Source organism: Berghia stephanieae, chromosome 7 (assembly GCF_034508935.2).
Source record: "Berghia stephanieae isolate SIO BIC M18660-M18661 chromosome 7, UCSD_Bste_1.3, whole genome shotgun sequence".
NCBI lineage: Eukaryota > Metazoa > Mollusca > Gastropoda > Nudibranchia > Aeolidiidae > Berghia > Berghia stephanieae.
The window spans coordinates 50771473-50799199 of record NC_088366.1 but is presented as its reverse complement, the minus strand read 5'-3'; the positions used below and the strand labels follow the sequence as shown (position 1 = coordinate 50799199).

Genomic DNA, 27727 nt, shown 5'->3' with positions numbered 1-27727 from the left:
AGAGTCAGGTCTGGTTGCCGGATATACTCGTGGAGAACACGTAAGTCTATGACGTCATCGACATGAATAAACAACAAAAAAGCATTGATGGGGCATTGATGGTTTATTCACCTTAATAGCGTCACTACCACTTTACCTCATTCGTCTGTAGTGTGTTTAAGTCAACCCTGTTTTATTTATAAAGAGGAAACCCGAAAAGTCCATATTATCTGTTTTTCTGTATATTATATTGAACCTGGCATTCAATTCCACGTTGTTCTTTATTTTTTTATGTGAATGGGAAAATTGTTGGCGTTAACGTAACGAATGTGATGATGTATTTGTGCTTAGTCAAAAGAGCGTTAACCCTCTAACATATTGAGAGTGCGCTGGGATAAGAAACTCACAACATTGCCATCCGGAAGTCAGTATAACCGACCAACACACAAAACTAATTGTAACCTTGAACGTTTATAGTCTGGTTAATACCATTTAGTGAGAATTACTCGTAAAAGCGGATGGCAAAAAAAAAAACAAAACAAAAAAAAAAATACCAAAACAGAGACCTGAGTGACGTCAACTTCATTCTTTCTATATAAAATATCATTTTTCTTTTTTGAATACCAAATATGAAATGGAATTAAACAATTTACTGCATACAATAATGAGTTTTAACTTGACAATATGTCTATTTACAAGTATAATGAATAGCCCTCTGCCTGAGGATTATCATTATTATATGTGACCCCTCGTCTCAAAACGGTATTATGTCGGAATGATTGAGGTGCTGAAAATTAAATTTATTGCCAGAGATATCAGACTTGCAATGAGTTTGTTGTTTTAGTGAAGAGAATGAATATTGTATCTTAGAATGCTAAATAGCAATGATTCAAATGTTTGACCAGTTTAGCTTCAATTTGGTTTTTTAGTATCTGGTTCATCCCGACATATGTTGGGTCACATTTGGGACAGTTCAATTATTTCAATGTCTGATATTATTTCAGAGCCCAGAATTTTGCCGAGCTAGGGAGTGACTCCATTCTGGTCAGCATCAAGAGTAACGGCCACATATCCTGGGAGCCCGGCATTCTCACGAAGACCATCTGTGAGGTCAACATTGGAAAGTATCCCTTTGACTACCAGATGTGTGAGATCAAATTCCTGACCTGGATGCACACCAACAAAACATTGGACGTCATGGTGAGATAAGATAAGATATAACATAAGATAAGACGAGATGAGATGAGATAAGATAAGATAAGATAAGATAAGATAAGATAAGATAAGATAAGATAAGATAAGATAAGATAAGATAAGATTAGATAAGATAAGATAAGATAAGATAAGATGAGATAAGATGAGATAAGATAAGACGAGATGAGATGAGATAAGATAAGATACGATAAGATGAGATAAGACGAGATGAGATGAGATAAGATAAGATAGGATAAGATAAAATAAGATAAGATAAGCTGATATGATAAGATTAACTTTATCTATCCACTTCTGGAAATTTACATTGGGTATTGCCATAGACTAATGAAATATAGTCCTGAACATAACTAAGCAAGTAAATAATAAGAAGGATATACAATGAGATAGAAGTAAACCAACAAAACCCTTAACAAAACTAAAACACATATTTTGAAAATGGCTCTCTGGCGACGTGCACTTATTTGCAGGTCTGATAATCCAAATTGTTATAGGCTCATTGTTGTAATAGAAATACTTTCAAACCGACGCAAACTTTTCTCCTTTACAACAATGTTAAATTAGGCCCATAATTGTGTTCCCTTATCAGACCTTCTAATATGCAATGTAGCCTTCGTATAAATCATTAAATAAAACTTGAGCATATATATATATATATATATATATATATATATATATATATATATATATATATATATTATAATCTTGTTGTTAATGGTCGGGTTCCCATTTTACACCTGAGTGCGGTGAAAGAATGTGAGTAAAGATCCTTTTCCAAGAACTCAGATTTTGCGTCGTTAAGAGTGGGACTTGAACCGGTGACCAACTGGGCCGAAGTGAGATTTATACCTCAAGACAACAAAGCCACACAATAGTCTGAAACTGTCTTAAAGTGACGTCACAATACAAGGAGACAATCTAAGAAAAATAAAAAATAATAGTGAGTTATATTCAATAGTAAATTTAACCCTCCCGATAGCAATTATAGGAAAATCGTTACATTCGTTACGATACAACCAATATTTTTCTTATTCAAATTTCTTTTGTACATCATACAATTTATAGACAATGAACAGTGTGTAGTAAACTGCCATATTATCCTTTTCCCTCCACCCCTGTGTAGCCTGGCTCCGAGAAGGTGAGTCTGGACGCCTGTATCCCCAATGGAGAATGGGACATCAAAACAGCCACAGCACGTCCTTACTTCTACCCTTCAACCTACAAACCTGGGACTGGTATGTATTCTTTTTAATTTATATATATATATATATATATATATATATATATATATATATATATATATTGAATCGTGTTGGATACAAGTATGGTAAGAACAGTAATCGACATGTTACAATGGAGCGAATTATTATTCTTGGACGATGGCCGTAAAGGCCTGAAACATCGATGTAGACTGACTCCAATATCGTGGGGTAAAGAGTTCTGTCCATCTATCTCTTTGTCTTTCTTTCTCTCTTCTCTCCTTCTCTCTACCTCCCCCCCCCTTGCTCTCTCTCTCTCTCTCTCTCTCTCTCTCTTTCTTTCTTTCTTTCTCTCTCTCTCTCTCTCTCTCTCTCTCTCTCTCTCTCTCTCTCTCTCTCTGTATGTGTGTGTGTGTGTTTTACTCTATAATTTGACGTCTTCAAAGGATGGCTTCCACGAGTTTAGAGCTGATCATTCATTACTTAATTAACATTTATAGATTTGGTTTGGTGCTTTTTGGTGCCTTTTCTTGCAAATTCCAAACGAGCGGACACGCTATGACTGCTTAATGAACACCTGCAATAATGAAAATGTTACTGCTTGAAGCTCGAAGGAAAAAAAATAATGATAAAGATTCAATTGTACGCTTCAACTTATTAGACGAAGACAGAAATTGTGGACGTTTTGGGTTTCCCCTTTCTCAAAAAAAAAAACAGGATGAATGAAACTCTACAGACGAATGAGATAAAGTGAGAGTTATTGGATGTCTGAGGTTTGATCTTCAGTCGAAGCAGGCTGCTTGATTGGGATTATTTTTCATGAAATTATCTGTCTGCTTTGCACGGCACTTGTTTCAAACACACTTGTACGACACAGTTTCAAACACACTGTACGACACTGTTCCAAACACACTTGTACGACACCGTTTCAAACACACTGTACGACACTGTTCCAAACACACATGTACGACACCGTTTCAAACACACTTGTGCGACACTTGTTCCAAAGACATTTGTACGACACAGTTTCGAACACACTTGTACGACACTTGTTTCGAACACACTTTTACGATGACTGCTTCAAACACATTTGTACGACACTTGTTTCAAACACACTTTTCAAATCTTTATTTTGATTTGGTATGACTTAATTAAATCCAGGTTTTTAAAAACAATTATTTATTTATATATTTACTTATTTATTCATTAATTGAATAAACTTATTTATCTATTTATGTATTTATTTATTTAGTTGGTGTACTTTTCTTTTCTATTTTTTTTTGTTTTGTTTTTGTTTTAAGGTCAATATCCCTATACCTTTATCTTTATTGTGTATGTATGTATAAGATAAAGATAACACTAAACTGGCAAAGTGACGACAAACATTGGATGTCTCTCATTCCGGAGGTTTAAAAAAATCTTTATTTTGATACCAATGACTTGATTGTTCCTCTTTCAGCGCACACAGGAGTGAAGTTCGTTATAACACTTTTCAAATCTTTATTTCTATACTCATGACTTGTTGTCCTCCTAATTAAAATAATTGCGCTTTTATATAGCGTAATATCTACTAAACGTGCTCAAAGCGCTTTACAAGGAGTCCCTGGCCAACAGCAACACTTAACATGTAGGACGAGACATGACGCCTTTTAGGCGATATTAAACATTTTTTTTCGGACAGAGACAATTCAGCTAACGACCAGGTACTCATTTTACACCTGAGGACGGTGAGAGAATGTAATCGAGTAAAGAGTCTTTTCCAAGGACTCAACTATGCGCCGAGCGTGGCTCGAACCCTCCCCCTAGGACCTTCCGACCCGAAAGCGAGTGTCATACCACTATAGACCACATAGCCGCACATGACTTGTTTTTCCTACTCTTTCAGCTCACACTGGGGTGAAGTTCGGCACAACACACTTTTCAAATCTTTATTTCGATACCCACGACTTGTTGTTTTTCCTCCTCTTTCAGCGCACACTGGAGTAAAGTTCGTCATAGAGCTGGTCCGCAAGAGAACCTTCTACGTCCTGAACACGATCATCCCCGTCGTGATGCTGTCATTCCTCAACGTTCTGGTATTCCTACTTCCGGCGTCCAGTGGCGAGAAGATGGCCCTGGCCGTGACGGTGTTGCTGTCCTTCACCGTCTACCTCAGCATCATCAGCGAGGTCATGCCAAAGACGTCGGAGAGTATTTCTATTTTGGGTAGGTTTTTTCCTGTGGTATTCGAGTTATGCCCCCTTACACACCTAACGTTTGGATTTTGTCTACTGGCCTTTTTTATGTTTTTTTTTTTTTTTGTTTGTTTGTTTTTTTGTTTTTTTGTTTTTGCCATCCGCGTTTATGAGTACTTCTCACTAAACTGGATGAACCAGACTATAAAAGATCATGGTTACACACAGTTTTGTGTGTTGGTCCGTTATACTTCCGGATGGCAATATTATGAGCTTCTTAGCCAAGAGCATATTATCTATACCGGTAAAAGTAAATCGTTTAGCCCATCAATATCAAAACTATCACTCCGATCTTAAAACTAAATATAAAGTAATTTTGTTAATAAGCATTAAATCGAGACGATACGCGTGGACATTGTTAATTTGGACCTGCTGAGTTCAAATATGTATTTAGTTTTAAGATCGGAGTGATATTTTTTATTTTGATGGGCTAAACGGTTTACCGTTACCGGTATACCGGCTGGTAGAACGTTAGGTGTGTAGGGGGCATTTTATATCGTAGCCATCGTTATGTTATAGCCTGACACTGAAATCCAAAAGGACTGGCAGTTTGACGTCATTATTTGGTTTTTGCACCGCCTAGTGAGTTGTCGTTAGTATTGCTAATGGATTTGTTTTCTTTTGTGGCAAAAGACTGGCATTTTGACGTCAATTTTTGGTCAGTGTCAGGCCCATAACTTTACGAAGGCCACGATTATATCCTAACTTTCTTACGCTCTTAGTCCAATACTGACCTAAATAACGTCAAAATATACGTCGACGGCCACAAACATGAAACGAATTGTGGGTTAGTTGTATTCAACGGGCCAACCAATGGGATCAATTGTTTCCTTACCCAAGGACTACAAACGACAATCACTAGGTCGTCTGCTATGCTAAAAATGGGGTCAAAATACAAATCCTAGTAAAGTAGGGTATAATTCGGATCGGAAGGTCCTGAATTTCGAGCCTCTTGTAAAGCGCTTTGAGCACGTATAGTGGATATTGCGCTATATAAAAGCTCATTTTGAAAGCTCATTTTGAATTCACAATTATACTATACATACACAACAGTAAAAGTATTTGTTGTCTTATGGACTATTTTAACCCTACAAGTTGGCTACTAAAAAATAAATAAATAATAAATAGTAAAATTCCATAGGGGAAATTTGCTCTAGGGTCTAACTATTCCAATGGAAGACTGGAATAACCCAGTCGTTAGCCGCAGTGCAGCGCCGCAAATTGAGCTAGGGCGAGGTGACTTCCTCAAGGCCATACAGTACAGCGGCGGGCGATCTAACTCTGTACCTTTCGGGTACGAAGCATAGACCGTACCGCTGAGCCACGCTGTCCTCTAACATAATGTAATAGTAATAGGAATCAGCCTCATACGAGATGGATTTCGGTTTGAACGAATTCAATCCCTCGTGGGGGCGGGGACGTTACCTCCTCTAAGCTTGGTGAGAAGTTGCCAGGCTTTGATACCAGTAAGAGGAGACACTGGGTGACGGTCGAGGTCGAGGAGCTGTCTCACGGCCAGTGCGCTTCATCGGTGGGGTCTTTCTGACCGTCAAACATGTACCCGCCTTGGGCAAGAACCTGAGACGGCAGAGCATCTAGTCGAACTGTGTGTTGTGACGATGCTACCCGGCGGGTTTGCGACGGTGCACGAGTGCGGACCAGACTTTGCTGATTGGGTCAATCGTCATAACATAGTAGTGTGGAAACCATAAGAGGCTGCTGCCTCAAGCCAGTTTGGTTCTTGTCGTTGACAAAGTCAAGGGACACTAATAAGTAAATCAACAGTATAATAACGAACATTACTGAGTTATGTCCCGTTGACCATGGATTACGCCAGTTTTGTCGTTCAACGTACCATATATTTTATAGGAATATGCTTATTATTATGATTATTGTTGTTGTTTTAAATTGGTTTCAAAATTTGAATTCTTTGATTTTTCATCTTTTTAAACAAAATGATTGAAAATAAATGATAATATTCTATTTTTCTCGATGTTCTTTTCCAGCCGTCTACTTAACCACGCTTCTATCACTCAGTACCATGTCAGTGTTGTCCTCCGGGCTGGTGATGAATATGGTGAATCAGGACCCCGACAAACCAGTACCGCCTCTGCTCAAAGGTCTTGTCTGCTGCAAGAAAACGAAGCAATCCCCCAGGGAAGCACACAAAGAGAGTCTAATTCGAAAAGCCAACGGCACGACTTCGAGAAAACGCAACGGGAAAAGGACAAGTTTAATTTTACCTATTTACAAAACGATATCTCTCTTCACGACGTATCGGCATCCTCGCCGCCATCTTGGCAACATAACGAGGAAATGACGTCATTACATAAACATCGCAACGTCACGGCGACGAGGGATTCCGAAGGAACTCGTGTTTTCCCGATGCACGACTTTAATTTCCAAAACGAGTCTCCGGGTCATCTAGACCCCGGAGATATGGACGCCATGATGTTTGATATGGATCACGACGAGAGAAGATTCGAGAATCGTCACCGCCATCAACACTACCATGACGGCGGGATGAAATACTTCGAGAGAGACAGTGGCGGCGGTGCCCATCGGGCAAGGCGTCGCAGGTCCTCTGTCTCCTGGCATGACGTGGGAAGTGCTGTGGACACGCTTCTGTTTTGGATTTTCTTGCTTATTACTGTAGCTTCTACATCCACTGTTTTATTCTTGTTTTCTTACCAATGACAGTTTTATTATTGTTGTTATTATTATTGTTATTGATATTATGAACATTATTATTATTATTATTATTATTATTATTATTATTATTATTATTATTATTATTATTATTATTATTATTATTATTATTATTATTATTATTATTATTATTATCATTCTTATCATTAATATTATTATTATTACTATTGTTGTACTTCTTGTCGTCTTTACGGTTTATTTTTGGGGTTTGTTTTGTTTGTTTTTTTTTTGGGGTTTTTTTTTGGGAGGTGGGTGGAGGAGGGGTGGCTTTTGGGTTCTTGTATAACTGTGATTATATAATATGCATACCATTTGATGGAAGATGAAAAAACACGACTATATTTTATAGTATACTTAAGAGCAAGTCACTGCTATATATATATATAGTATTATATATATAATTTTTTAAAAAATGTAAAATCAGTGCCGCTATACAGAGTCACATTTTATTTAATCAAAATTAAATACATAATTTGGACGTATGAACACTATTTTCATTACAGTGTTTTACAATAGAAATATTCTAGTATCTAAAATGCTAATAAATATAACATTATCTGCAAAATAATACATATGTAACCCCCGTCGCATCGAAAATTTGAAAGTGACTATTCTTTTTCTTCTCCTATCGCTTGATGAGAAGATGACTATGTTTAAGTTGTGTAACAAAACAAAAATGAAATGCGGATATCTTCAAGACGTCAGATAGTCAGTAAACTCGCTCAATCCTCGAGATTTTTGATACTTTTCAAAATTGGTTTTGATTTTCAGCCGCCATTTTTTTTAAAGGTCAATATACCTATACCTGTTTATTGTCGTATTTAAAAGACGGAGATAATTCTAAATTGGCAAAGCAACGACAAACTTTGGGTTTCTCCCATTCCTGAGGTTTAAAAAAAAAATTTTAAATTGGGAAAAAATGTATAACTCATTCCTTACCAAACATTTTCAGAATGTTACCCAAAACTTCATACCCACCCAACTCAAAACTATATTTTTTTCTAATCAAACAGAAAAGGAACAAGTATCTACATTTTATACATGATATTGTCCAGTGTCTATTTTTTATCGCTATAACAAAGTGTTCTCTTTATAAATTGTGATAAACAAAGGATATCATAATGAGAAAATTGTTGGTTGCATCGTAACGAATGTGACGATTTTTGCAATACATGCCAAGGAGAGGGTTAAAAATGAGCATGTACATAGATTGCTGTATTCAACTACCATAAACATGTAAAAATTAAAAACATTAGATTTTGATACTACGCCTATAATTTGTCTCGGGAAAATGTAATCATAAATAGGCATGGGGTAAACGTAACCAGGGTAAACTACGGATATAGTCGGTGTTAGGGTTGAGTTAGTTAATCAGAGGAAACTAGTCCTTGTCGTAGTCTATCTATAGATAGTTCGAAGATGACGTCACTCAGGTCTTTGTTATTGTTTTTTGCCATCCGCGTTTATGAGTAATTCTCACTAAGCTGTATTAACCAGACTATAAACGATCATGGTTTCACACAGTTTTGTGTGTTGGCCAGTATACTTAATTCCGGATGGCAATGTTGTGAACTTCTTAGCCTAGTGCATACTATCTATACATGACTTGTTTGTTTATTTTAGAAGTTCCAATGTGTTTCGGGGTTACTAACACGACCAGCGGCACTGACATTATAATGTATATAGAATTGTATGACATGCTATCAAATCTTGCCATTTTCCATAATATACAATTTGAGGAGATGACTATGACAACCCGCTAAGCGGCATCCGGATAAAAAGAAAATAATATTAGTGCGGCTATGTGTTCTAGTGGTATGACACTCGCTTTCGGATCGGAAGTTCCTGGGTTCGAGCCTCGCTCGGCGCATAGTTGAGTCCAGAAGAAGGTTCTTTACTCACATTTTCACACCGTACTCATGTGTAAAATGAGTACCTGGCCGTTAACAGCGTTGTCTCTGTCCGAAAAATAATATCGCTAAACTGGCGTCATGTCCGGTCCTACTTGTTGAATGTTGCTGTTGGCCAAGGACCCCTTGTATAGCGCTTTGAGCACGTTTACCGGATATTGCGCTATATACAATCTCACTTTTTTATTTTAATTTTAATAAATTATATATAGCTCATGTATAGCGCATAACCATGTCTAGGTCATACTCTTTCCCTTCACAGTTACAAGTATGACAATAGTGGAAAACACACACGCACACACACTCTCTCTCTCTCTCTCACTCTCTCTCTCCCTCTCTCTCTCGCTCTCTCTCTTTCTCTCTTCTCCCTCTCTCTCTCTCTATCCCCCTCTCTCTCTCTCTTTCTCTCTCTCTTCCCCCCCCCCTCTCTCTCTCTCTTTATCTCTATCTCTTAGCGGTTAGGAACATCATCTCCTTTTTATCTGTATACATAATATTTATATTGATGCATTTCTATCATACATGTAACTACGCATCGTTTTTCAAATGTAAATACACATTCGGTGATAAATTAAATATTCGAATTCTTTGTCTCTATGAGATTGGTTTTAAAAATATCACAAATTATCAACTACGGACGTTTCGGGGTTAAAACCTTTCCTCAGCCAATAAGGAAAAATAACAATAAAAACGATAATATAACTATAATAATATCATATAATATCCATACAAACGGCAGAAGAGTACTCTAGCTCTTGTCTTCATTTTAAGTGACGTATTGGCGTTTTTTTGTTCCTCTAATTTTCTTATTGGCTGAAGGAGGGTTTTGAGCCCGAAACGTTACGTGTTTGATAGTTCATCCTTTTTTAAATGTTGTTATACATGCGTAACTCATCGTCTGGAGAGAGTGATTAAATTTTGATGCATGAAAACTTGGCCTGGTCCTAATTTAGTGGCAGCTTGAAATATGAAACTTTTTAACACCTAGATTCACCGAAACTCGTTAATTTCACCTTAAATTTCAATTTCCTTTACCTATCGCGATCATTGCAACACGACTTATAGGTACTGATCTGATAGCCCAGATTGTTAGGACCTCATTCATTGTTGTAATGGAAATACTGTCAAACCGACGCCTAGTTATTTGCAGGTCTGATAACCCAAATTGTTAAGGTCTCATTCATTGTAATGGAAATATTCCAAAACTAACGTGTAATCTTTTACAAGTCTGATAGCCCAAATTGTAATGGCCCCATTAATTGTTGTAATGGAAGTACTATCTCAATCCAACGTGTTTTCTTTTACAAGTCTGATAGCCCAAATTGCAATGGCCCCATTCATTGTTATGATGAAAATACTCTCTCAGACCAACGTATATTCATTGACATCCATGTTCATGAGTAATTCTCGCTAAAATGTATTAACCAAACTATAAAAAGTTGAAGGCTACAAACAGTTTTTTGTGTGTGTGTGTGTTGGTCATTAATACTTCCGGATGGCAATGTTGTGAGCTTCTTAGCCATAAAAGACCCATAACAACTGCCGACCTGCTAATGTGTTTGCACTTAGTTCCGACACAGTACCTTATTGACAGAATGATGGGTCACATTTCACTTTGCCGTTTTGTTTTTATTTGTTTGTTTTGGTTTTTTTTTCTCTTTGATTAATATATTCTCTTTTTCGTAATATTTTTTTTATTTCTTTTTGGTTATTTTCCTTTATCTTTTTGGTCATGTTTTTGTTTTTCTCCTTTTTTCTTCTCTTTATTTGTATGTGTGTGTTTTTTTTTTTTTGTTTTTTGTTTTTTTTTTGTAAATTTTATTTTGGGTTGGTTTTTTTTTTTTGGTATTTTTTTTTTTTTGGGGGGGGGGGGATAATTTATTTTCGAAATCTTCTATGTAAATAGAAACCAGGAGTAAATAATGCCATGTAAATTAAATGTAAATACTATACATAATTTTCCATGTCATTTATCAATTCCTATTCTTTACTATAAAATGTGTCAATAATTGACATATCTAGTCAGTTCTGTCGTACTCCGGAGGAAATTTTTTTTTTTTTTAATCTCATATTTAAAATTTTGGCCAGAAAACTCTTCCTTCAAATAATCGATCGATAAAAAAAATGACTCTCAACTTGTCAAAAAAAAAAAAAACCAAAACTCTCAAACCTGGGACTTCAATGAGGACTTCAACAGGACGTCCCAGGTTTGAGAGTTGTTTTTTTTTTGCCAAGATAAGGGTCGTTTTAATCGATCGATATTTGAAGGACGAGTTTTCTGGCCAACATTTTTAAATACGTGTTTTTTGTTTGGACTCAGAATACGGCAGAAAGTCTTATCATGTTTTGATGACGTCATCACAGATTATAACCAGATGGTTTAGTCTGTTAATGTGATATTATAGGCTACCCATCACATCAAATTGGTGTTATAACGAGATTACACCAATGCCAAAAATATTTTTTTTTAAATTAAAAAAAAAAATAATAACAATAAAATTATCCTTAATGTGTCCAAAAATCTGAAAACAATGTGTTCTCTGTGTTATCCCGATGGTTCAGTTGGTAGAACTCTCGCTTTTACACTTAAAAAGGACGGAGATTGATCCCCGTTTGAAGTTGGGGTTACTCCTCTCCTCAGCTCCCCCGTCCACCCAAGATTGATATATAGGTTGATAGATCTAAATAGATTTGGCGGAAAGTACTTTGCGATAGATTATCGTTCTATCAAAAGGGTAGCAAATAAATGACGACTGTCATGTGTCCACGATTTAGAGACCGGGATACGCTCCAGCTCCTTGGGTCACAACGTTTCTGAAGTTTAAAAAAAATAATTTAAAAATTAGAGTTTTTTATATAGCGCAATATTCACTCCAAGTCTCAAAGCGCTTTACAAGGGGTACCAGGCCAACAGCAACACTTAACATGTAGGACGAGATGGGTTAGGCGTTATTACATTATGTTTTGGACCAAACAACGCTGTGAGCGACCTGGTACTCATTTTGCACCTGAGTGCGACGAGAGAATGTGAGTGAAGAGCCAGCGACTCAACTGTGATGCTAAATAGAATTGTACATGTAAAACACAAAGAAATATGGAATTTGGACACAACATTTTATAGTTTTGGATAATTGCATTTTATTATCTTCATAGTTTGTATTTTTATGTGTGTGTGTGTGTGTGTGTGTGTGTGTGTGAGTGGTTAATGAGCAGTAAAGACTTTAGATAGGTATTTCCTTCTCATGGGTAGGTTGGAAATGAAGCAAGATATCATAGTATTGTACACAGTGTCTGTGTTTGTGTGTGTGTGTATTATATGAATGTGTGAGTTTGTACCTGCGTGTGTGTGTGTGTGTGTGTGCGTGTGTGTGTGTGTGTGTGTGAGAGAGAGAGAGAGAGAGAGAGAGAGAGAGAGAGAGAGAGAGTGGGTGCTTAATCAACGATAAAGACATTAAATCGGTATTTACTTCTCATGGGCAGGTTGGAAATGAAGCAGACGATCAAATTATTGTACACGTCCTGTGTATGTATATTATAATATTATGAATATTATGTGAGTTTGTACCTACGTGTGTTGGTGTGTGTGTGTGTGTGTGTGTGTGTGTGTGTGTGTGGTAAATCTACGATTAGATAGGTATTTCCTTCTCATGGGCAGGTTGGAAATGACGCAGGCGCTCAAAGTAGTTGTTTCCCATCGCTTCTCCCAGCAAATTGGCTACTTGGAAAGTACTGAAAAGACAGATAGACATGAATGGTCACATATTACTATTGGTTGGGGAAATAGTAATAATAATAATAATATTAATAATAATAATAATAATAATAATAATAATAATAATAATAATAATAATAATATAATAATAATAATAATATAATAATAATAATAATAATAATAATAATAACATTAATAATAATAATGATAATATTAATAATAATAATAATAATAATAATAATAATAATAATAATAATAATAATAATAATAATAATAATAATAATAATAATAATAATAATAACTGAAGAGAACTTTTTAATCCTACAGAGACAGCTCCTAATAGAACATGAGTTCCAACCTCAAGCAAATATTAGACTCTTCAGACCCATGCATTAGAGATGATCTCAGGTTTCATAACGCTTAGGGTGTTGTTCTATTGGCGACTTGTACGTTTATTATTTTGCTGACGAAGGGTTTGTACCCGAAACGTCCATGAACTGTACAGTTCCCAATCCGAAACCTTTTCCATTTTCACCATTTTTATCAGGAGTAATCCCCCCCCCCCCCCCCCCCCCCCCCCCCGGGCCGCTCTCTTCATTTTACTTACTCCGGTAGCGACTTTCCAGAGCAGATAACTCCAGCGTTTTTGTGTATTCCAACGGTGATCCATTCTTTGGTGAACTTGTGTGAACACACAACAGGGGCAGAGAAGTCATACTGAGGAGGAGACAATAAATTAAATGTGAAGGCTGCTTTTCCAACACTACTTAAATCGATTTTTCTATTTTTTGAGATTTTCCATCCATGAGAAAAATTGAAACGTAAACTTTTATTCTAAGATTCAGTTGAAACACGAATTTTCCAAGATTTGTGTGAATTTGAAGTTTAAATATGATGAAATAATAGACCGAATGAGAGATTTTGGGGGAATAATCCTCAATATCTCGAAATGTGAAAAACGGACTTAGGGAGTTTTCGAAAGCCACTCTTCACATAATATATTATACCACCCCTCCCTCTACCTAAATAGTAACGCGTAATGATATCATGTTTACAATCATAATTTGTGACGTCAGGTTATAAAATGTTGAATTTCACTAAAATCCGATTTTTGAAAAAAGAAGAAGTATCATTTAAATATTTTTGAAAATGTCTTTTACTCAGATATGACGAAATTGAAATGGATTGAACGGTAGAAAAAAAAAAAAAGATTTCAAAACTGTTGCGTTTTGGAATTGGAACTTTGTTCCCAACGCGCACTCGCAAGCTCATGCGGTGGTTGGGAACACGTCCGGAATTCCAAAAAGCAAGAGTGGAAGAATCGTATATTATATTCTCATTAGAAAAACCCTATCATTCTTATTAAATACGTCATCGTTGATAATGCTTAAAACGCATTGAATAAAAATGAGACGAATGAGTGTGTTCCATTCATCATGTTTTTAAGTTAAAGTGGAAATCCGAAACGGCCACATTATCTGTTTTCGTATATTAAATTGAAACTTACACTCAATTTCACATTGTTATTTATTTCTTCGATCTTCGAGCAGCATCATTTACATTACGAGAACTACTCATAAAATGGGTGGCTTAACCCTCTCCTTACCAGCCATTTTCAGAATTTCCCCCAAATCTTCACACCCCACCCAACACAAAAACAGACATTTCTTACTCAAACAGAAAAGCAACAAGCACATTCTATACATAATATTGTTCGACAATATGATCTCTATTACAGAACGTCATGTTTTTATAGCTATATCAAAAAGAAATGAAATCTGGATGAGAAAAGTGACGGTTGCATCGTAACAAATGTGACGATTTTCCTATAGGTGGTAAGGAGAGGGTTAAATCAATAACAAAGAGCTGAGTGACGTCAATTTTGTTCCTTCTATCTACTAAAGTGGAGTCTCTAGAGAGTGTCATTAAAAGGAGAAGGTGGCAATGGTTGGGGCATGTCTGTCGCAGACCTGATGAAACACTGAGAAGGAAGGCTCTGAAATGGACACCCCAAGGAAAGAGGAAGCGAGGCCGCCCAAAGGAAACTTGGAAACGTACCGTAGAGAGGGGCCTAAACAGAGAGGTCTGTCCCTCGAGATGGCCCCAAAGATAGCTGCTGGAGATCCCTTGCATCGCCTCAAATGCCAGCAGGCCCGGAGAGGATTGATTGAGAGTGAATGAGTATCTGCAGCTATGTGGTCTATTGGTATGACACACGCTTTCGGATCGGAAGGTCCTGGGTTCGAGCCTCGCTCGGCGCATAGTTGAGTCCTTGGAAAAGGCTCTTTGCTCACATTCTCTCACCGTACTCAGGTGTAAAATGAATATCTGGCCGTTAACAGCGTTGTCTTTCTCCGAAAAATTGTAATATCGCCTATTACGAGTAAAGGTAGACCAAGTCAAATATATTTGAATAGTTTGAACAGCTGGGTGACAAAGAAAGAGAAGAGTAATATTAGTTTTTTGAGGTTATCAGATCAGAGAGATGAATGGTGTACCATGATCACCGATGTCTGGCACATACTTGGTACTTGAAGAAGAAGAAGAAGGCGTGATGCCCAATCCTATATGTTAAATGTTCCGGTTGACCAGGACCCCTTGTAAAGCGCTTTGAGCACATTTAATGGATATTGCGCTAAATAAAAGCTCATAAAATCTCAATCTGTTTACCATGCAAGCCGTGTTATGATAGTTGTCATTTCTGATGATCTCCAAATTTGGGCTCTTGACCGATGTGTCGGCAACCTTCACGTGAATCTCCTGAAGTCTCGTAGCCTGGCCTCCGATGGGTAACTCTGAAAGGTAGAAAACGGTAGGGTTTGCCTGAAGCCTGTGATCGTGAAAATACTAATGAATGAGTGGAAAATGGAGAGGCTTCGTATGGGAACAAAACATACAATGGACGTTTTGGGTACAAACCCTTCATCAGCACAACAATACACAAATTAACGTGGAAATCACACTGCAACCACCGTTGAATACAGATGATACAAGTTTTTTGCATTTTATTTTATTTTTTTCCACGTTAATTTGTGTATTATTGTGCTGACGAAGGGTTTGTACTCGAAACGTCCATTGTCTGTTTTGTTCCCATACAAAGCTTCTCCATTTTCATTCTCTCGTGATTGGGTAACTCGGAGAGGAATACTGAACGAACGTTGTACACACACACACACACACACACACACAAACACACACACACAAAGCAACGTTTTGGGCTCAAATCCATTCTCGGGCAATAAGAAAATAGGTTAAAATGTTCTTCTCCTTCTTGTTCTTATTTTTCTTGTTCTTTTTCATCTTCTTCTACTCCTCCTCCTCCTACTACTACTATTACTACTACTACTACTACTACTACAACTACTACTACTACTACTACTACTACTACTACTACTACTACTACTACTACTACTACCACTACTATCACTACGAGCACTACTACTACTACTACTACTACTACTACTACTACTACTACTACTACTACTACACTACTACTACTACTACTACTACTACTACTAACTATCACTACTACACTACTCTCTACTACTACTACTACTACTACTACTACTAACTACTACTACTACTACTACTAACTACACTATACTACTACTACTACTACTACTACTACTACACTACTACTACTACTACTACTACTACTACTACTACTATCTACTAAACTACTACTACACACTACTACTACTACTACTACTACTACTACTACTACTACTACTACTACTACCACTACTATCACTACCACTACTACACTACTTCTTTACTCTACTACTACTACTACTACTACTACTACTACTACTACTACTACTACTACTACTACTACTACTACTACTTCTACTACTACTAATACTACTACCAATTCTTTTTCTTCTTCTCCTCTTTTCTTTTTTTTTTTTTGGTTAAAAATTAATGTAAACAAAAATGTCAACAACATAAAATAAAACATCACTCTATATCTGCAGCCAAAAAAATAAAAATCTAGTTCAACTAATTTTTCCGTATTATTCAAGAGGGCTCATTTTACACAAAAATGTGTGTTGATTAACTCTTTGAATGTCTTACTGTCATCCACGTTCCCGTATCCAAGGACGCGACAGTCTTCCAAGTCGAGGTAATGCGCAGGGGTCCGATCGTTGGGCAGGCAGGCCGGCCTCACGCATCTGTCATCGAGAAACAATTTGGTGGTCAGGCTGGCAGTAAATAATGCGTTGGCTGCACTTCCTGAAATGATGAGGATGTCAAGAAATAGTATTTTAAAACCCTCTGCAAACCAGCCATTTTCAGGATTTTCCCCAAAACTTCACACCAAACTAACAGAATAATATATTTTTTTATCACTCAAACACAATGGTAGGCTAGTAAAGTTCTTGCGATTTATAATTTCTTTATCAAAACACACTCTACAACACACTGTTCATTTTCTTTAAATGTTATGATGTACAAAAGAAATTTGAATAAGAAAAATGTTGGTTGCATCGTAACGAATAAGACGATTTTCCTATAGTTGGTAAGGAGAGGGTTAAACACACGCTAAACAGCAGCTTTTATCTTTTGTTTTGTGCGGCTATGTAGTGGTATGACACTCGCTTTCAGATCGGAAGGTCCAGGGTTCTAGCCTCGCTGCGCATAGTTGAGTCCTTGGAAAAGCCACTTTACTCACATTCTCTCACCGTACTGGGGTGTAAAAAATGAATACCTGGACGTTAACAGCCTTGTCTCTGTCCGAAAAATTTGTAATGTCGCCTATTAGGTGTTATTTCCCGGCCTACATGTTAAATGTTGCTGTTGGTCAGGGTCCCCTTGTAAACCGCTTTGAGCACTTTTAGTGGATATAAAAGATCATTTTTATTTCATTTATCTAGCGCAGTATCCGATAAAAAACTAATATCTGCTGTTCACAGTTTTTGGACCTGTTAAGATGCTATATCTGCTACAATTCTAGTGCTCGTAACGTCTGTTGGATCTTGCCGAAAGTACTATGCGAAAAGGTAGGTAGAAAATTAAACTTGAGCTTTTGTGTATAACGCAATATCCACTAAACATGCTCAAAGCGCTTTATAATGGGTCCCTGACCAACAGTAACACTTACCATGTAGGACTAGTTAGGCGATATTACAATTTTTTTCAGACAAAGACAACGATGTTAACGGACAGGTACTCATTTTACACCTGAGTACGTTGAGAGAATGTGAGCAAAGCAGAGACTTTTCCAAGCCTCGAACCCAGGACCTTCCGATCCGGAAGTGAGTGTCATACCACAAGACGACATAGCCGACGCAATGGCCATTGTCCGTTTCCTCCCCTATGAAACCGGAGATAAATCCCTACGCCATGAGCCTAATGGAGAAGACTTATAATGAGCATTTTTATATAGCGAAATATCCACTAAACGTGCTCAAAGCGTTTTACAAGGGGTCCCTGACCAACAGCAACACTTAATATGTAGACATGACGCCCAATAGGCGATATAACAATCTTTTTCGGACAGAGACAACGCTGTTAACGACCAGGTACTAATTTTACACCTGAGTCCGGTGAAGAATGTGAGTAAAGAGCCTTTTCCAAGGACTCAACTATGCGCCGACAGCGAGGCTTGCACCCATGACCTTCCGATCCGAAAGCGAGTGTCATACCACAAGACCACATAGCAGCTAAGGGATAAATTCCTAATCCATGAGCCTAATGGACAAGATCAAACCAAGACGCAATGGATATCCAGGTCAGGCGCAGAAAATGGCCGGCAATGCTTTGGCCATAGCCTTTGGATAGGAGTTCTGTAACACAACCAAGCAGGCTCTTGAATGAAATAGGGAATGAGATTAGAGGAAGAGTAGCGTCCCTTGATTGGACGTCACCTTTCAGAGAGAACGTCAAAATGGTTTTGCGCATGCGTCTCTCTGGCCCTCGCTTTCGGTGAAGTGTCTCATGCCGCACAACCAACATGACGTTCTCTCTCTCTCTAATAACTTTTCCGCTCGTGACTTCCAATCAAGGGACGCTACTCTTCCGCTAATCTCATTCCCTATACCCGCAGGACAAGAGGAAACGGGGTCCTTCAAGACAGACTTGGAGGAGGAGAAGCCTTCACCAAGATTTGTGTGTCTCCAATTTTACTTGGAATAAGTAAGGCAAAGGTCTGTGCCAAGGACAATATAGTATATGCTGGGAGAGTGCTTTTGAGTGTTTTTAAAAATATGTCAGTCCTATACTTGTGTAAGATATATTATATGTTGATATAAAGCGCCAGTGAGTAGTTTTGATTGGAACGAGGCGCTATATAAATTCAACATCATTATTATTATTATTATTATCATCATCATTATTATTATTATCATCATTATTATTATTATTATTATTATTATTATTATTATTATTATTATTATATTATTATTATTATTATTATTATTATTATTATTATTATTATTATTATTATTATTATTATTATTAATATTATTATTGTTGCTGTTGTTATTCCCTCTTCTTCTTCTTCTTCTTCTTCTTCTTCTTCTTCTTCTTCTTATTATTATTATTATTATTATTATTATTATTATTATTATTATTATTATCATTTTTATTATTATTATTGTTATTATTATTGTTGTTATTACTTACAGAAAATGTCTACGTGATTGTCCAAACGAAAAGAAAAAAAAAACAAAGAAAAAAAAACTAAACTAGACAAAACAAAAAACAAAACAAAAACTAAACAAACAAACAAAAAACACAGCTAGCAAACCAAAGAGTAACAACTTACGGTCATCGACTTGTTTGATTGTGTCCACATTCACAGTGGGGCTATTTTCGTCGACCATGCTGACGTCATAGGAATTGACCAGGGCATACACCTTGCTGAGAAAGGTTTTTAGAAATACGTATTATGACTCATAAGAAAATAAAAATCTACCAATAAAATATAATACCGAGAAAAATGATAAAAACAACAACAACAACACAATAACAACACAATAACAACACAACAACAACAACAACAACAAGATCCTGGGTTCGAGTCCTTCTCTGAGCGGCGTATAGTTGAGTACTTAGAAAAGGCACTTTACTCACATTCTCTCCCCATACTCAAGGTGTATAATGCATTCTTCTTCTTCTTCAAGTACCAAGTCTGTGCCAGACATCGGTGATCATGGTACGCCATTCATCTCTCTGTTCAGAGTCTCAAAAAACTAATTCTACTCTTCTCTTTCTTTGTCACCCAGCTGTTAAAACTATTCAAAAATGTTTTTCTTGGTCTACCTTTAATCTTTTTACCTTCTATCTTTCATGTTGAGAGCAAGATGTTCAATACATTTATGTCGATTTAGGTGCCCTAAAAATTGCATTTGTCTTTTTTATTGTACGAATTAATAACATTTTAGTTTCAGCTTGCTCTATTACTTCTTCATTAGTTTTCTTCTCTGTCCATGAGATTCTTAACATCCCTCTAAGAAACCACATTTCTGCTGCCTCCAGTTTCTTTCTAATGTATCTGTAATTGTCCAGCTTTCACAGCCATATAATAATACTGATCACACATATGCCTTCAAAACCCTATGTTTTGTTGTCATTGGGATATTGTGGTTTTTGAAAATTAGACTCATTTTATTAAAACTATCTTTAGCTATTGCAATTCTTCGTTTTATTTCTGTTCTTCAACTGCCATCTGAAGTGATTATGTATCCAAGATATTTAAATGTCTGAACTTGTTTTATAGTTTCTCCTGTGCTTATTAAGTTAACACGTTGGATTTCTTTCTCTCCTTGATAATAAATACCCGGTCGTAAACAGCGTTGTCCCTGTCCGGAAAAAAAGATGTATTACAATCGTATAACAAACGTCATGTCACGTACTACATGTTAATTTTGTTGCTGTTGGCCAGAGACGTATTGTAAAGCGCTTTAAGCATGTTTAGTGGATATAAAAAGCTTAAGTTTGCTTTTGTTTTTGTTTTTATTTTCCTTTGAGGAGTTGGGTGTGGGGGGCGGAGGGGGGGGGGGGGGGGGGGTTCTTGTGATTTTATCGTTTGCTTTGTCTGACAAGAGTTTCATAAACACATTTTCGGATTTTTATCTGGCAAAAACTTTCTTTTTAATTAGTCCTTCAGAGCCATTAGGCCCTTGGAGCCGGAGTTTATCCCGATTTCTGTAGCGTGAAACAGACATTATCAATTGCTTGCAACCCTTTGGATAGGACCCTAGTCTATTGCGAAGTACTTTCCCCCCAGATCAAACAGACCCAGATACCCATTCACTGCTGGGTATCATTACAGGCAGATCAGGAAAAAAATTAAAAATCTCGACTGCACCCGGGATCGATTTCGGTCCCTTTTTTCGTGTGAAGCGAGTGCTCTACCAACTGAGCTATCGGGAATGACTTACTCGTTCAGAAATCCTTTGCATTGCGAGTCGAAGAGGATTGTGTCTGGACTCAGTAATGTGGCTGTGCAGATGCTCATCTTGACAGGGTTGATGGTGAATAGGCCTACCACTCCAGGGTAGTTACACTGGTAGGCGTCTTGGCCTGCGAATAGGCGCTTTTGCCTTCTGGGAGTCAGTTGGGCGTCTCGGTGTTTGCTGTACTCACAGACGGCTTTAGAAAGGGGGCGGGGGGTGAAGGGGAAATTGGATGGTTTTGATGTTGATAGTGGTGGTGGTGATGTTGGTGATGATGGTGGTGATGGTTGTGGTGGTGATTATGATGGTGGTGGTGATGATTATGATGGTGGTGATGATGATGGTGGTGGTGATGATGATGGTGGTGGTGATGATGATGATGATGATGATGATGATGATGATGATGATGATGATGATGATGATGATGATGGTGGTGGTGGTGGTATATATATATTTATATATAAAACAAAAAAGAAAATAGTTGATTGTATACTATGGTATCGAACATAGATTAGTAAAACACTTCTTTTTTATTGTAAAAAAAAACATTCAACACGAGTCGTTGCGGACTCAAAACCCTTATTCAGCCAACAAAATAAAACCCCGAATGGTTTCTACTCACGGCTGCTTGCAGGTGGTCGCTCAGGAGCGTTGTGGTTGCAGACACATTGGAAATCAGCGTAGAGCATTCTGTTTTCTGGTAGGTGATGGAACAGTTACAGTATGAAATAGGTATAATATGTGACCCTCCGTCTCAAAACGGTATTATGTCAGAATGATTTAGACCACAGAAAGTGAATTTAGAGATAGAATGATGAGAAATTGGACCTTAGAAGTTTTTGTATAGCAGGAAATAGTCTTTATATTCCAGCATAACGTACAGAAATTAAACCCAATTTAGATATTTGTGGAAATGAATTCAATGTACCTGACCGAGTGTATCCCGACATAATACCGCTTTGAGACGGGGGGTCACATATAAATTAAATCAAATTTGAGCTTTTACAGAGTGCAATATCTACTAAACGTGCTCAAAACGCTTTACAAGGGGTCCCTGGCCAACAGCAACTCTTAACATCTAGGGTTGGACATTACGCTTGTTAGTCGATATTACAATTTTTTTTCGGACGGAGACAACGCTGTTAATTGTCAGGTACTCATTTTACACATGAGTACGGTGAGAATATGTGAGTAAAGAGCCTTTTCCAAGGACTCGACTATGCGCCGAGCGTTACACGTGTAATGGTAGCACGTCTTAGTGGTAATCAGAAGGTCTAAGGTTTTATTTTTCTTGTATTTTTTCTATCTAGCTTTGTCTGGCACTTTCATTCACACTTGTTCATATCTTTACCCGGCATAATGTTTACCTTTGAGTACAGAGCAAAGCGTGACGTCTTCTTGTGTCCAGTCACAGGGGTTCTTCAGGGCTGTGTCCTTCAAGGGGCAGTCACACGCTTCCTGGATCTTGCTGCTGGACAAGATGTCCAGGGACTTCTTCCTTCTCCATTCGCAATATTTCTCGTCCTTGCAATCCTCTGGGAATATATTTTACACGAAACACTTTAGTAGTAGTAGTAGTAGTAGTAGTAGTAGTAGTAGTAGTAGTAGTAGTAGTAGTAGTAGTAGTAGTAGTTGTTGTTGTTGTTGTAGTAAGTAGTAGTAGTAGTAGTAGTAGTAGTAGTAGTAGTAGTAGTAGTAGTAGTAGTAGTAGTAGTAGTAGTAGTAGTAGTAGTAGTAGTAGTAGTAGTAGTAGTAGTAGTATTGTTATCATCATTACTGCAATTATTATTATTTTCATTATTATTGTTATTATTATTATTAATATTATTATCATTATTATTATGATTATTGTTATGATTATCATTATTATTATTATTATTATTATTATTATTATTATTATTATTATTATTATTATTACTATTACTATTATTATGATTATCATCATCATCATCATCATCATCATCATCATCATCATCATCATCATCATCATCATCATCATCATCATCATCATCATCATCATCATCATCATCACCATCATCATCATCATCATCATCATCATCTTCACCATCATCACCATCATCATCATCATCATCTTCACCATCATCATCATCTTCACCATCATCATCATCATCATCATCATCATCATCATCATCATCATCATCATCATTATGAATAATAAACTATTGTTATTCAATCCAATTGTTTATTTCATTGATGTATCTCTATACTAAAATCCCTACTTACGATTGGCCCATTTACAAGCCACCCCTTGGACGTAGCTGGTGGTACAGGGGGGAGGAAGGGTCGTTATTATCTTTTCACAATTGCACACAACGTTGTAGACATCCCTTTGTTTTCCATAGCAAACTGGACAAACAAAGTCATAAATAAATAAATCAATAAAAAGCAATATTTATATATCAAAGCTGTGTATTTACCTAAAATACTCACAACAGCCGCCAGCCGGATATAATGTACCTACACATAATACTTCAAATTAATATGAACTATTTTCAGTCTAAACATTTAGAAAGAATTAAACGATAAGTGAGCGAAATATATAAGATAGTAAAGTGTAGAATATATCTTTCCGTGCCTCAACCCAAACAATTCTAAAATCGCCAACACGTTACGGGTCTCTGTTGGTCATTGATCCTTTGTTAAGCGCTTTGAGCACATTTTGTTTATATATAAGCTCACGCTTTTTGATTGTATTTTTCCATTTGTTCTTTTGTTGTTGTTTTTTTTTTTTTTAAGGTAACGATGTTTTCCCAAAATTCTGACCTATCGATTCCCTTAAACCTCTTTTTACCTCCTTCAGCAAAATCCACACATTTGTTACAACACAATATACATTTTTTTCTCATTCAGATTTATTTTGCACATCACAATGATCTGTGTTCATTTGATAAAAACATAAAAGTTTTTTTTTGTAAAGAGATTGTTTGAGTTTTCAAAAATCAATTTTCTGCTGGATAACCCTGCCATTTTTGGGGAAGAAAACTGAAAGTAATCTGTACGGAGAGAGTTTAGCAAGTGATGACCTGGCCTTAACGTTTGAAAACACAGAGAAATGGAAGGAGTACTCACTGTCATGGCAGTAGGCTTCCAGGACACCCAGTTGGGCTTCTACTTTGACAACCTTCTCACAAGTTTTACCTGTTACATGACGATGATGTTGATTATTGTGATGATGATGATGATGATGATGATGATGAAGATGATGATGATGATGGGATGTTAGTGATAATGATGATGATGATGAAGATGATGATGATGATGATGATGATGATGGTGATGATGATGATGATGATGATGATGATGATGATGATGATGATGATGATGATGATGATGATGATGATGATGATGATGGGATGTTAGTGATGATGATGATGATGATGATGATGATGATGATGATATGATGATATGATGATAATGATGATGATGGATTTTATGATGATGATGATGATGATGATGATGATGATGATGATGATGATGAGATGATGATGATGATGATGATGATGAGGATGTTAGAGATGATGATGATGGATGTTAGTATGTGATGATGGATGTATGATGATGATGATGATGATGATGATGATGATGATGATGATGATGATGATGATGATGATGATGGTGATGATAATAATGATGACGTTGATGATGGTGGGGGTGGTGGTGGTTGTGGAGATAGACCATGATGGTAATGAGGAAAAGACAGAGTGAGAAATGAAATCAACATCAAATAGTTGAATATAATTCATGCCATAATCCAATTACTGATTCACTGTTGTTATAACTGATATGGTATTTATCACACTACTGGCTTCACCATTACTTCATAAACAAAGATGATTAGATTATCTATATTTATTCAACGCATTCGGTACAGAATATTTTCACACATTTTATTGGTGTGAAATAAGGTGTAAAAGACAGCTGATTAGTAATTATATCGTCTTTTGGCGCGCATGAATACAAATATAACATTGTTAGTTTTGGGTCAAATTGTCATTCAAGCAGAAGGCGAACAATACAAATGATGGTGAATAGAAGTACCAATACCATACCATTTGGTTACAAAATATCTAATAATCCTACTTGTAGGGGTGAAATAAACGTATTCTTTCATTTCTTTGTATTTATTAAACTCGTTATATTTTTTTCGTACAAAAAACGCATACTCGCAAACTCGTAGTGTGATTGGGCACGATAGAAATTCTGAAAGAAAACGGGGATTTCTAAATTTGGCCATAAAACTCGATCTTCAAAAAATCGATCGCATAATACGACCCTCTTCTTACCAAAACGTTTTAAACGTTGGACTCTCTGGAAGACCTCCATACTCCCCAGGTTTTACATTTATTTTTGTTGTTGACATGATTAGGGGTCATTTTATTCGATCGATATAATTTGAAGGAGAACCTTTCTGGACAATATTTTAAATACGAGTTTTTCCTGAGTACGACAATCAATTGAAGGCTGGTTTTCCAAAACTCTTTAAGTCAATATTTCCACTTTTTGGGATTTTCCATACATGAGATAAATTGACACGAAAACTTTATTGTTTTAAGCATCAATTGACACAAGAATTTCCCATAGATTTGTGTGAATTGGAAGTTTGCGGCTATGTGGTCTAGTGGTATGACACTCGCTTTCGGATCCGAAGGTCCTGGGTTCAAGCCTAGCTCGGCGCATAGTTGAGTCCTTGAAAAAGGCTCTTTACTCACATTCTCTCACCATACCCAGTTGTAAAATGAGTACCTGACCGTTAACAGCTTTGTCTATGTCCGAAATATATGTAATATCGCCTAACAGGAGTCAAGTCTCGTCCTACATATTAAATGTTGCTGTTGGCTAAGGGCATCTTTTAAAGCGCTTTGAGCACGTTTAGTGGATATTGCGCTATATAAAGCTCAATTTTTAAAAAAACATGATAGAATAATAGACCGAATGATAAATTTTAGGAGAAATAATCCTCAACATCTCAAAAAGGGAAGGAAAAAATCCAAAGTTATGGAGTTTTGGAAACCCTATCTTCAATCAATTACCTAAATACACTTTTTTTTTTTACCAATACTCACCCAAACAGATTCTCGGCTTTCCATAACTTAGGCGAATGACACAGACTAAAACGATGATGACTTGAAGCGCCAGGACGGATCGACACCAAATGCTTGCCATAGCGCCTGATTCTAACACTGACTGACAGGAAGGAGATTGTGAATGAACCGACTGTTTCGATATGAATTGCTCTCTAAGCACGAATTTTTAATGTGTCTGTCTTTTTGCACTCGGCGTTCGAACGCCAATGAATAACTACACGTGTCCAGACAATGAAATATATTATATATTGGCTGAAATATAAATAGAAGTACAGCCAAAGAATACTTAACCCTCTCCTTACAAAATATAGGAAAATCGTCACATTCGTTACGATACAATCAACATTTTTCTTATTCAAATGTCTTGTGTAAATTGTAAAATCTAAAGAACATTAAATGAGTAACGTATTGTAGAGCATGTTTTTGCTAAAGAAAATATGCATGGCAAGAACATTACTAGTATTGTGTTTGAGTGATAAAGAAATCTATTTTTGTGTTAGGTGGGTGTGAAGTTTTGGGGAAAATCCTGAAAATGACTGGTAAGGAGAGGGTTAACCAACTCCACTCCTTTGTAAAACAAAAAAAAAATAATAATAATACAAGATTTTAAATAGCGCAATATCCACTAAACTCAAAGCGCTTTACAAAAGGTGTCTGACGAACAGCAACACGTGACAAGCCTATTTGGCGATATTACAATTTCTTTCTGACCGAGACAACGCTGTTAACGGAAAGATACTCTTATTACAGCCGAGTACGGTGAGATAATGTGTGTAAAGAGCCTTTTTCCAAGGACTCAACTATGCGCCAAGCCAGGCTCGAACCCAGGACCTTGTGACCCGAAAGCGACTGTCATTCCACTAGACCACATAGCCGAGGGTATTACGTGCTCCAGTCGACGAGGTAAACTGACTCCAGGGGGGGGGGGGGGGGCCTCGCATCTCATTTTTTTTTTGTCTTGCACTGGGTCATATCAAATTGGCGCGTTGAATTGAAACAGACAATCAAATCTCCACTCTTTCATATCTTTATCTTATACACCAATGCCTGGCACTGGCGAGGCTTTCGGGAAAAAATACCGACTGCACCCGGGATCGATCTTGGTCCCTTTCCGTTGTGAAACGAGTGCTCTACCAACTGAGATAACGGGACTCTCCTAAGGGTCATTTTAGTTCATCAATATTTGAGAACAATTAGTTTTCTGGATAAATTTTTAAATACGTGGAATTTTAAGGGAGCGGCATTATGAAGGATTGGTTTATTTATTT

At 36.9% G+C, this 27727-nt stretch overlaps 2 protein-coding genes across 2 annotated transcripts in view; one reads left to right on the top strand and one right to left on the bottom strand.

Annotated features, from left to right (window-relative positions):
• The window catches only part of LOC144976572 (neuronal acetylcholine receptor subunit alpha-7-like), a 37548-nt gene extending 30604 nt beyond the window's left edge, over window positions 1–6944 (top strand). The window contains exons 4-8 of the mRNA XM_078920866.1: window positions 1–40; window positions 984–1179; window positions 2315–2426; window positions 4362–4595; window positions 6631–6944. The exon at window positions 1–40 is cut by the window's left edge and continues 70 nt beyond it. Of these exons, the coding sequence (XP_078776992.1) occupies window positions 1–40; window positions 984–1179; window positions 2315–2426; window positions 4362–4595; window positions 6631–6944 (896 nt within the window). The remainder of the gene's footprint in view (window positions 41–983; window positions 1180–2314; window positions 2427–4361; window positions 4596–6630) is intronic.
• Window positions 6945–12356: 5412 nt separating this feature from the next.
• LOC144977440 (uncharacterized) lies at window positions 12357–26692 on the bottom strand. Its single transcript, XM_078922653.1, has 11 exons — window positions 26439–26692; window positions 24445–24513; window positions 23599–23721; window positions 22722–22889; window positions 21977–22051; window positions 21340–21550; window positions 19722–19816; window positions 17030–17188; window positions 15626–15750; window positions 13563–13672; window positions 12357–12972 (listed from the first exon to the last, which is right to left on the bottom strand). Exons 1-11 carry the CDS (start codon window positions 26536–26538, stop codon window positions 12870–12872), a joined length of 1338 nt encoding a protein of 445 aa, XP_078778779.1. The 5' UTR covers window positions 26539–26692; the 3' UTR covers window positions 12357–12869.
• Window positions 26693–27727: the final 1035 nt, after the last annotated feature.

Bases quoted from the DNA above. Each gene is read 5' to 3' on its own strand.
- LOC144977440 (XM_078922653.1), bottom strand. From the start codon at position 26,538: ATGGCAAGCATTTGGTGTCGATCCGTCCTGGCGCTTCAAGTCATCATC. The intron at 22,890-23,598 runs GTAAGTAGGGAT...ATATATTCCCAG, and splicing joins GGCTTGTAAATGGGCCAATC to AGGATTGCAAGGACGAGAAA. The intron at 21,551-21,976 runs GTGAGTAGAAAC...CCCTTTCTAAAG, and splicing joins GCGACCACCTGCAAGCAGCC to CCGTCTGTGAGTACAGCAAA.